We start from the raw sequence: 11,448 nt of genomic DNA, 5'->3' as shown, positions 1-11,448 counted from the left end.
TTGTAGTTTTATATATTCACGTATAGATATATATTGTTTTGCAAAACCACATCTCTGTCAACACTCTCCAGTCCAGAAGAGGCAGAAGACCTCCGCTGGTTCAAAAATGGCCCCAGAGACTTTCCTTTAAGTAGTTCCCTCTGCAAGACTGCACTAACCGGATTAATCTGTGTAAAAGGAAAAGTACAAGCTTTTTTCATGGTGATGTGGTATCACATCATGGGAGAGAGCATCAGATGTGCTGATTCCTGCTGTTTTGTTTCAACAGAACTGGCTTTCATCACACTGAGCCGGCGGAGAGCGGGTTGGGGAGAAAGTGGAATGCTGGAAAATTTAGGGATTATAGTAGAGATTGTTGCACCGTTTGAATGTTTTATAATGCTTAATCTCATTTTATCATGAAGGCCCAAAGATTTCCACATGCATTTTGAATTTTACATGTGCAAAAGAAGAACAATGTTTTTTCTACTTTTTGTCATAGATGGAGTAAAACACATAAAAGTTTAATTAAAGCAAATACATTTTTTTCAATGTCTTTTTCTTGGTCTTTCTCCAGAACAGATCTAAATGCAACAATTATCAGCTTCACGTGTCTGTGTTTTTCTTGTCTTTTTCTCTGAGCACATTTCCTTCCATCTTCCTGCGGTTTTACTTTACGATCATCCACCCACTGACCGTCCATGCACAGAAAGGCCAAAAAATCTGAAACTGATCAAAGATTGTTTCCCAAGGACTAAAAAAAAAGGTTGCTTTAAAGGTTAGGAATCCTTTTTTAGGACGTTTAACTCATCTTTGCTGCTCACATTGATTTCTCATTTTTCACCTTTTCTATTAGAGCCCTATGAAAAACGTATACTGCACCCATTTTATTCAAATAAAACTTTATTTGTAAAAAGCGCTTCTCATGCATTGCGCAGCTCAAAGCGCTTTACAATTAAAAATCAAAAAGAGACAGAAATAACAAAGAATCCAAGCAGCCCTGTCTGCCTAGTTACTGCTGTGGGACATTGGAGATTCCATTTGGACGCTGATGGTGGGGGTACCGCTTTATGTCTGGGCTACACAGAGACACAATCAGGCTACAACACTCTAGATCCTAATTAAACTCACAAATCAACCTAATCTGCAGGATTTTGAACTGTCCAAAGACCCCATGCAGACACAAGCAGGTCACAATATGTAACCAAACCAGGAACTTTATCCTGGGGGGTATTCCAGAAAGCATGTTTAAACTACCCTGACTTTAACACTGAACTCTGGCTGAAATCCGCCTGGACCTGTGTGAGTTAGTGTAATTACACTGGACTTGGTAACCCTGGTGAAAAAAAGAGAGCGCTAAACTTCAGTAAGACGGAGTCAGAGATTTTAACGACGGCATATGAAGATTATACGTCCAACAAAAAAGTAATACGGCCGCATCATCAAAAGAAAGAGTTTCTGCTTGGAGAAAAAGAACAGACAAAGTAAATGCACGACTTTCTATCTCATTTCTATTTTCATTGTGACGCATATATATATCTAACTTATCCAACTTAAAGGAATTACTTCAATTGGTAACAAGTAATTGAGTTAAATATATTCAACCTAATTTCTTAAGTCTTTCTAATTCAATTTTTTTACAACTCAAATTTACGTATTTAACTAAATGTCATATTACTACAATTCAATTAAATGTTTTTCCGTCTTAAGTTACTGTACTTCTTGAACTTTCATATGTCTAAGTTTGAGCCCGCAGATATTTTTAAATAAAATTAATGAAACAAAACTGGATTTGCAATATGACACATCATTTGCCATTCCTTCATCTTAATCATTTTGCCATCGGATAGTAGGGGTGCTAAATAAACTGATAATCCTCTCCCTCCCTCTCACTCATTGTGCAGAAAGAATTAAACATAACAGGACAAATAACGCGGCAAAACACAGTAAAAAAGCTAAACAACTAAACACATTTGGTCAAAAACCCACACTTAAACCCAAATCCGTCCAGACAGGCAAAGGGAATGGTATCCCACAATCCCTTGCGGTGCCGATCTAACAGCAACACCAAAGTTACACCTACTTAATTGAATTAATTTGAATGAGAGTAAAATAACTGTCTGAACTACGTGTTATTTTTGAGCTGACTTAACAAAAACAAAAAAGATTTATCGTAACTGAAGCAAATAATTAAATTAGATCAATGTAAAAAAGTTTATCTTTCCAACATCCGTACGTGGTTTTATCACCCTCTCATGGTGAAAAAGTATTGTCTGAGCTTCTTCATCCACTAAATCATCTTCAAATGGACACGCCATGCTGCTTCACCTCTCTGTAAACAAAGTAACCTTCAACTAAACCTGCTCCAGACCAGGTTATGTTCAGAGCATGAGTTGCTATGGCAGCTTCACATACCCTGAAACATAGCTCAATTTTTGGAACCCAAGGCTGAGGTTATCCGCTTCATTAGCCTCAAACTTTCCGTGGTAAGTACCATAACCTGCTTTCTGGAATACCCCCCAGTTAGACAAGTGTGACGAGGGTTATTTTAATATCTATTTTTATTTTAACAGGATGTGTTTGTTGTGTCCTGCTCTTGTCTGATAGGGAAAACATCTCAGTTTCTCAAGAGCTAAACGTCGCTCCTCCATGTGCTGCATTATACTGCCATCTAGAGGAAGCAGCTGTACAGCTGCACCACATCAGTAACTGATCTGTCAATCTGTCCTTATTGTTTTGGACACTATGTTGTAAAAAATGCAGCAATAAAAAAAAGTCACAATCACTTAAGCCATTTATTGAATTTAATGTTTATTAAGTAGCTTGGCTGATTAAATGATTAAATGTGGGAATAAATTGTAAATTGAGAGAACACATCATTGTTAATGAGTTGTATCCTTAACAACTCAAATATGAGGCAAGAATGCAAAAGCCAGTCCCTGCTATTATAGAGCAAAGTTTAGGTCATTAGTCTATTACAGGGTCACATATTTAAAGCACACAAAGACTTGAGACATGACACGAATAATAACCCAGATTAATTAATCAGGATGAACTGAAAACCAGATGCCTACATACACTCAGGATGATTACTGAAATTAGGAAACCTGTGATTAATTAGCAAAGGAAGCCTAAAAACAAGAACGAGGATAATTATTGAAAAACAAAAAAACAAGGACACAAAGAAAGGAATCACTACAGAAAACCCCCAATTTTATAAAGTTTCTTGTTCCCACATTTCTGCATTTCACACAGGACTTACAGCAGTTGTAATCTAAAAAAAAAACTCATCCAGGGCCATAACTGCATTAAAAAATACTTTATTCCTTTTAAATTTTGTCTCTTTATGTTTGAGAACATAAAAATATTATATTATTTCTTTTTTCTTTTTTATTTTTTTATTCATTTTTATTTAAAAAAAACATTAGCTATTAGCTTTTCACAAGGGTCTTTGCTGTGAAATCCCACAGTGGATTTCATGTAATATATTTCAACTGTAAAGTAACATTTGTGGAAATAAATTGAATTGTGGTGATGCACAAAAACTGGCATTCAAAGATTACAAGCTTCTGTATTCACAATTCACTGATCATCCATCACTCTTGATCAATGATTCTGGATTTAAAAACTGTCTTATCACTTAGCATTCTCTCCCCCTCTGAATTGTTTCAACAAACGGTTCAAATTAGGAAAAAACTGATTATAAACTCAAAATTTGACATTGTGTAACATTACTCTAAGTTCCACTCTGATCATCTTTTTAAATGCTTTCCCAGTGGTCTTTTAATTATGATGATGCTGTTTGTGCAGAGCGGCAGCAGTTCATTAGTAATTTACCTCAGAGTGGTGGGTGGGACTGTTGGTGCAGAGCACCCCCGCCTCCTCTTCCCCTCCCCATCCTGAGACCTTTGTGCAGGGAACTTGTGGCCTATTTTCTATTTTCTACTTTCTACTTTTTTCGTTTGCTCCTGATTCACAACGATTTAAAAATAAAATAAAATACTCAGAAATCCAATTATAAATTGAATTTTCTTGACATATGTCCTCCATCATCAGAAAAATGTTAAATACACCAAAAACACAGTTTTCCTTTGAGAAAGAAAGTCTTGTTAATTTAAAAAACCTGTCTCAAGCCTTTCTCTATTAAAGACCCAGTCTTAAAAATGGACAATTAGATTTAACAGAAGTCAATTATTTCTGTCTATAACTTACAGTCTGCATTAATCTTGAAGACAGGATTACTTAGTAAGAATGTAGAAGCACATTTGTTGGAGGTGCTTGTCACACACCTGTTGGCAGTTTATCCCATGAGCTGTCACCCCACTTTGCACCCTCATTTTAGCCCCAAACACAATGCCTGCTGTTTTGAATCCTTGGATGCATGGAGATGAAAAATAATCTTTGGACGTATCTGATTCCTCCTCTTAACCCCTGACGTTATTGAATCCTTCATTGAATCATCAGAGGGAGCCAGCACTCAGATGGCTGCTCCCTCACCGTCATTCTTTGCTATTTCCCTTTCTCACTTGCCATTTTATTTTTAGCATTCAAACAACTGGTCTCCTAAAAATGGGCCTGTCTTGTATGGGCAGGGGAACCGCGCCGCGGTGCTGCTATGTATGGTATCCACCCCTCAAAGGCCTGACCGTCTCTTTAGCCTTTGTGTCCGCAGAGTCGAGACAGGAAGGAGTGATCACAGGGGGACTCTGAGGAAGTGGTTGGATTTCTCTTGGGATGCTTGGGAACTTGCACAAACGGACCAAGTTTTACTGAAAACTTCTCAAGAACCAAACCCCCAACACAGGTGCTTTTGTCCTTGCTCGAGACGATGCTCCACCTGTGGTTGTTCCTGCTCCCTTGCCTGAGCCTCGTGACCCTGTCTCCGGCTGAGAAGGGCCTGGAGTTCCCACAGTACGACGGAAAGGACCGTGTTCTCGATATCAATGGCAAGAACTACAAAAGAGCCTTGAAGAAGCACGGCATGCTCTGCCTTTTCTACCACGAACCCATCCCAGACAACAAGGAGCAGCAAAAAAAACACCAGATGACCGAGCTGGTGCTGGAGGTAAAGTATGGTTACTCAAAAAAATTAGTCTAACAATCTAGACAAACAATAAGAAGAAGGATTCTCAGTTCAATATGTGGAATGCATGACCTTTTTCCAGTGTGGGTCCATGGAGATCCTGGGCTGTCATTTGAGATTAAGTTGGCCTAATTCAGCATTTACCGCCATCCCTACAGAAATAAATGTAGCGTGTTCACCCTGGTGTAAAAAAAAAGAAAAAGCTTGCATGTCATGTTTTCTGACTCAAGGACACAACCACCTTCTCTCCTGTGTGCTAGACAAAACAAGGTCTTTTGTTTTCTGGTCCAGCAAAGCAGCTGGAAGCTAATTGATTAATTGAATCGTTCTGCTTGAATGACACACAGCAAAAAATACACTCCCTTGTGCCCCACTTCGTTTTACACACGGTTTGACCTGTTCGATGTAATGCCATCCATCCAGATATTAGCAACACAGGTGGGCAACCATGGAAGCCAGATATGTCAGCAGCTTGTCTGGCATGCAGGAGACATAAACAGGATCAAGGTGGAAGCACACTTTGATGGCAGGATGCCATTAAAGTTTTTATTTATTTACAAATAAGAGATGTTTCGGATGATGAAACATGATGTTACACAAATTAAGGGAAGTTAGATGACGGGTAAAAAGAAATTTGCTGATTCCTGGAGGAAGTCAGAAGCTTTAAGCTTCTGATCTGATCTGACTTTTTCTTAGCATTACAGTTGCCGAAAGTGGACAGAGGTTTAAAATGAGAAAGCAATGCTTGAGTCTCACTCCAATCATCTTTTGAATTATTTTAAAGGTGTTCCCAGTGTTGTTTTAGTTATGAATGTGCTGTTGTTTTTTTGTTTTCTTTTTCCCCCCAGCCAAAATCAAGAAACCTGTGTCGCTTTCAAGACAGTTTCTGCAGAGTGGCAGGCGTTCATTAGAAATTCACCTTTGAGTTGTGGATGGGCCCCCTTCCCACCATCTATCTCTTTGTGCGCTCTCCCTCTAACTTACAGCCCCTCACACCCTTAACCTAATATTACAGGTGCAACAAAAATGGTGAACAATATTGGAGCTATCCAGCTGTACAGATTTGAGCCAGATTCCAGCTCAGACGAGGAAAACAAAGACGCACACGGATCTATTTGTCTACAAGTGAATGCATCAGAATGGAGCATAGCAGAGAGCTTGAGGCTAGCTGCAGTTTCTATGTCACACCTGCAGGCTCATTCCAAAGACCTTTTTTCGTCTGCACCTGATTTACAGTGATTTGAATAGATAAATACTTAATATTTAAATATTTGTCCCTCATTATCAGAAAAATGCCAAAAGAACATGTTGAAAACACCAAAAACACAATTTTCTTTGGAGGTGATCTTTGAGCCAATTAAAAAGTGCTTCACATAAGTGTTAAATGATAAGATTCATGAACAAAATATTGTATTCAGGATTTCACCTCCTAATGAAGATATCAGTTTTATTATTTATACACTATGATGTGCATTATTATTTTCCATTAGAGAAATGTATAAATAAAAGAGCCACATGTTTCAATTGGATGTTTGGTTCTCACATGAAGGATGTGGAAAAGTTCCCATGATTGAAGGCTGAACCTGAAGGTTTGCGTTCTGTGCTGTAAAAGGAGAAATCCCACTCGTCCAGAGCTGCTCTCCTGTACAACAAATGCCAGATTAATTGTAAACAGCAAAGGGTTTTCTTTCTGTGGGTAAATTTAGAACAAGGCAGGACAGGGATTATGTAACCTCATCGCTGTGTGCTTAAGCAGGCTGGACCCTTCTGTCATGTGCTGTAATCAGGGTCAACTTCACAATCATTTCTTTTTAAAATAATGTCTCTTTTTAGGGTCCAGATCCAACAATGATAAACCCTCATCTAGTTTAGCCTCTTTTTTCACCTCATGATGGGTCTCTCTTGGCTTTAGCTTGTGGCTCAGGTGATGGAGGAAAAAGACGTTGGCTTTGGAATGGTTGACGCCCTTAAAGATGCAAAGGTGGCCAAGAAACTGGGTAAGTTGTCTTCTCCCGTTTGTCTTTGAAGAGTCGTGACACCAGGAAAGAATGACCTGATTTCTTCTCTTCGCAGGCTTGGAGGAGGAGGGAAGCGTCTATGTTTTTAAGGCTGACAGGGTGATCGAGTTTGATGGTTTGCTCTCTGCCAACACTCTGGTGGAGTTCTTGTTGGATGTGAGTAAAGTTATTTCAAGAGGGATTCTCAGCTGTTTGTCGTCACGAACACCAAGTTAGGAGCTTCGGCTTCCTTCTGCCTGTCTCTAGTTACTGGACGAGCCTGTGGAAGTCTTGGAAAATAGTCTGGAGCTCAAAGCCTTTGATAGAATGGAGGCAGACATCCGTCTCGTCGGTTACTTCAAGAGTGAAGAGTCTGAGCGTGAGTGATCTTCTGTCATCTCTATATGCTTCTTGTATCACCAGAAAATTACTCATTTATTTATCTATTTATCAGTACTTGTTTATGTATTTGTCTGTTATTCATTGACTATTTGGTGATCTGTGATTCATATTGGTCTGGAATAAGCAGAACACTTTGTTTTCTTTTTTTTTTCAGATTATGAAGCATTTAAAGAAGCTGCAGAGCATTTCCAACCCTACATTAAGTTCTTTGCTACATTTGATAGATCTGTAGGTAACAAACGCACTAACATTCCCACTGCCTCAGCAGTATTTTTGACCTTGTCTGCTGCTGCAGGTGGCCAAAGAGCTGACTCTTAAACTGAATGAAGTAGACTTCTATGAGCCCTTCATGGAGGAGCCTGTCACCATCCCTGGCAAGCCTCACTCTGAGGAGGAACTGGTCGACTTCATCAACAAACACAGAAGGTCAGCAAGATGCAAATCCAACAAGTTCTTCTACAAAAGAAGAAATATATGTTTGTTTCTGTGTGTTGCACCAGACCAACCCTGCGAAAGCTGCGTGCAGAGGACATGTTTGAGACGTGGGTCAGTAATAAACAGCAGGAACAATTTTTTCCCCAACATATGCAGAAGTATAAATGTTTTTTTCTCTTATTTTCAGGAAGATGATATAGAAGGAATCCACATTGTGGCGTTTGCAGAGGAAGAAGACCCTGGTAAGAATGTGTAATGCTGTTGAATGCAGCTTGATGATGTCTGGAGGTATTCTGCTTTATACTGATAAAAACAGCAAAGAACATGTAAAACTCCTGTATAAGAAGAATAATGAAAAACAAGAGTTTAATTTAACATGTTGGCAAAAAAGTGAGATTAGATCAGAAAAACAGAAAAAAAACTTTTTTTAAACCAGCAAAATATCTACAGACTTTCTCCGTTTGCTTAAGAATTATAAATTAACAACAATTTTAGTATAACATATATGATTATGTGTGACAACTAACAGATGCACAGAGCAGAAACCTAAAAAGGTTAAAGGTCAAAGTTTTTAGAGATTTCACAACCAATATGCTGAGCATTTCTAGTTTTAAATAACTTCTTACAGAGGTTAATTCATATTTGTTAAGGGGCTCTTACAACCCCCCCCCCCCACACCACCCCCAAAAGGTTTTCTTTATTAGAACATTTTTCTGGAGCAATTTTGACAATTTACATTTTTACATTGGTTTGTTTGCCATAAGCAATTAAACCAACAGCATTAAGAAATCAAACTACGATGCATCTTCTTTTTGACTATTAACAACTACGTCTTCAGAAGCTATGTGTGTTTTTTTCAAATACGTTATTTAATTAAGAAAAAAGTTAATTTATTTTGAAAAACGTGTTTATATAAACCAACCATATATGAATTTATTTTGAAAGTTGCCTAAAGGAGTTTGTCCAATTTTTCCGGTAAAGAAAAGTTTGGGTTAGAAAAGGAATTTAGGTTGTGGTTGTTTTCATGATTTATCTTTCAGACGGATATGAGTTTTTAGAGATCCTGAAGGAGGTGGCCAGAGAAAACACTCACATTCCTAACCTCAGCATCATCTGGATCGATCCCGATGACTTCCCTCTGGTCAGACTGACATGTCTTCATCTTTAGATGGACGAACAGAGAGGCAGGTTGACATCCTGATCCTCATGTGATCCGCTTGTCTGCTGCCGCTGTGTTTCAGCTCATTCCTCACTGGGAGAAGACCTTCAAACTGGACCTGTTCAGACCACAGATCGGAGTCATTAATGTGACGGATGTAAGTCAGTGACAGCGGACAGGGCAGTCTGTCTGACCCTGATTAACCTCTGTGTGTGTGTGTGTGTGTGTGTGTGCGTGTGTGTGTGTGTGTGTGTGTGTGTGTGTGTGTGTCTGTGCACACCCGTGCAGGCGGACAGTGTGTGGATGGAAATGGAGGATGAGGAGGACCTGCCCACACCTCAAGAGCTGGAAGACTGGATTGAAGATGTGCTTTCAGGCAAAGTCAACACTGAAGATGATGATGACGATGAAGAAGATGAGGATGAAGATGACGATGAAGAAGAAGATGATGAAGACGAGGATGAAAATGCCGAAGATGATAATGAAGAAGAGGATGAGGAGGAAGATGATGATGATGAGTAAATGTTTTTTGATATGTCATTGATAACTTAAGTTTTTTGATGTGTTCTTATTGATTGTTAAAAAAAATCTATCATTCATTATTTAAAATTTGCCTTTTTGACTGTAAATAATCTGGAACAGGTTTGGGGGGATTAAATTAGAAATGGCTTTTATGTGGAAAAGACTTGACAAATGTTAAGTTAATGAATAAATAATACATCAATAATAAATGATTGTTCATGTTTTCTTAAAATTGATTATTTTCGATTGTGGAGAGAATTTCCTAAAAGGCCCTTGTTTCTGGCTCCTCTCTCTCTGTGGGGGGTGGGTGGTGCTGGGCCTGGGGTGTCGGCGCCTCCGGGGGTGGGGCCCCTGGGCCGGGTGGCCCCGGCCCCTTTGCTGGGTGGGGGGGACTGGGGGACAGCTGTTTGACCACCGGGGGACAGTCTACCAGCTGTCCCCAACTTACCCCCTTCCTCATATAACCTCATATTAGGGTGAGGGGGTGGGGGGTCTAGCCTGCGATGCGCCTTGGGGGGGGCTACTTGGCAGTGGCCCCCCTCCTATGGTTGCCGTATGGAGTGGGCCCCCCCTCTTTCGGTTTTATTTGCACCTTAGACATGTAGGGTCCTTGGTAGGGGGGGTGCTTGGACATCACTGCCAGCAAGCAGCAGATGTCCTCCTGGCACCCTACCCGCCAATTTTAACCGCACCTTAGACATTTAGGGCCCCTTGGTGGGGAGGGTGAGGGGACATCACTGTGAGTAATCAGGAGATGTCCCCTTAGTGCCCTACTTGCCAATTTTAACTGCACCCCCCTTAGTACACACACCCCTCCCCCTTCAACATATACATTCCAACATAAACACACACACATGCACACACACACCCTTTCAAACACACATACACGCACACACATTTTGCAAGGAAGGTGGGAGCTGGGTCCATCTGTCCCCTACCCCTTCCCTGGTGGGGGGTGCGGGCCCCTTGGCGATGGCGGCCGTGTCCCTTGGGTGCTGGCTCCCTGGGCCCGGCGGTGCTCTCTCCGCACGGTGGGGGGGTTCATATTACAACTGAGCCGGGGGTGTTCGTGTCCCTGGGGGGTGGGTCCTGGTCCTTGCCCCTGAGCGCTGGGCCCCGCCAAACTTCCAACATGGCCGAGCCTGGTCGGGCCGTATTTATAACACCCCTTGTGGGCCCTCTTTTTTCCCCGGGGTTCCCCCTCCTGGGCGGGGGCGGCGGGCCCCTGCCTTGATCCTCCCTGGACCAACCGTTGGCCGGGCGGATGGCTGCCTGGAGTGCGGAGCGGGTCTCCCTTGGGGGGTCCTGGCTCGTACCTGGGGTGGGGGCGGGGGGATGCCGGAACTCCTGGGTGGTGGTGGGGTGCTCGTCTGGGGCTGTGGGCGTCCTTCTCCGGTGGGGCCCTGCGTTGGGCGCTCCCGGCGCGGCGGGGGGGCTGCTCTCCTGGTTGGGCTGGGGCGGCGCTCTCTTTCCCTCCGTGCCTCCCTGCTCTCTGGCTCTGGGGGCCTAGCGGCAGTCCTGCTGGCCCTGGCCTGGGTGGCGGGCTTGGTCGCCCGGGCGGCGGTTGTTCCCTGCCGGTTCCCGTGTGGCGTTGGGGGGATTTCGGCTGCCGCTGCTGCTGCGGTGGGGGTCTTGGGGTGGGGATGGCTGGGCACTCTCCCTCCTTCTTGTCACGTTCCACCATCCATTTTAGAAGAACATAAACACTCACCTGAGCACAGGTGTTAGCTCACCTTTGCACTAACAGTTTGCATGATTGAATGACTGAAATATTTCACACTAGTTGGTTTTAAGGCATAAGTATGCGTGTGAACACTATCTGTTTTGTGTACATGTCGACAGGTGGACATTTTTGCAGCTAGCAGGTGTGT

The 11,448-nt window shown here is 41.9% G+C and overlaps 1 protein-coding gene across 1 annotated transcript; it reads left to right on the top strand.

Moving 5' to 3' along the window:
- The first annotated feature begins 4,626 nt into the window (after positions 1–4,626).
- Positions 4,627–9,786, top strand: casq2 (calsequestrin 2). The gene is made up of 11 exons (XM_004081796.5): positions 4,627–5,044; positions 6,975–7,059; positions 7,136–7,236; positions 7,327–7,438; positions 7,616–7,689; positions 7,757–7,887; positions 7,962–8,007; positions 8,084–8,138; positions 8,937–9,037; positions 9,138–9,212; positions 9,344–9,786. Exons 1-11 carry the CDS (start codon positions 4,808–4,810, stop codon positions 9,575–9,577), a joined length of 1,251 nt encoding a protein of 416 aa, XP_004081844.1. The 5' UTR covers positions 4,627–4,807; the 3' UTR covers positions 9,578–9,786.
- Positions 9,787–11,448: the final 1,662 nt, after the last annotated feature.

Source organism: Oryzias latipes, chromosome 21 (assembly GCF_053564925.1).
Source record: "Oryzias latipes strain Hd-rR chromosome 21, Olatipes_Hd-rR_3.1".
In the NCBI taxonomy this organism is placed as follows: Eukaryota; Metazoa; Chordata; class Actinopteri; order Beloniformes; family Adrianichthyidae; genus Oryzias; species Oryzias latipes.
This window is presented reverse-complemented; position numbering and strand designations above follow the sequence as displayed.

Excerpts from the sequence above, each read along its gene's own strand:
- casq2 (XM_004081796.5), top strand. The coding sequence starts at position 4,808 with ATGCTCCACCTGTGGTTGTTCCTGCTCCCTTGCCTGAGCCTCGTGACC. Across the intron at positions 7,060-7,135 it reads AAAGGTGGCCAAGAAACTGG|GCTTGGAGGAGGAGGGAAGC; the intron begins GTAAGTTGTCTT and ends TTCTCTTCGCAG. Across the intron at positions 8,008-8,083 it reads AGGACATGTTTGAGACGTGG|GAAGATGATATAGAAGGAAT; the intron begins GTCAGTAATAAA and ends TCTTATTTTCAG.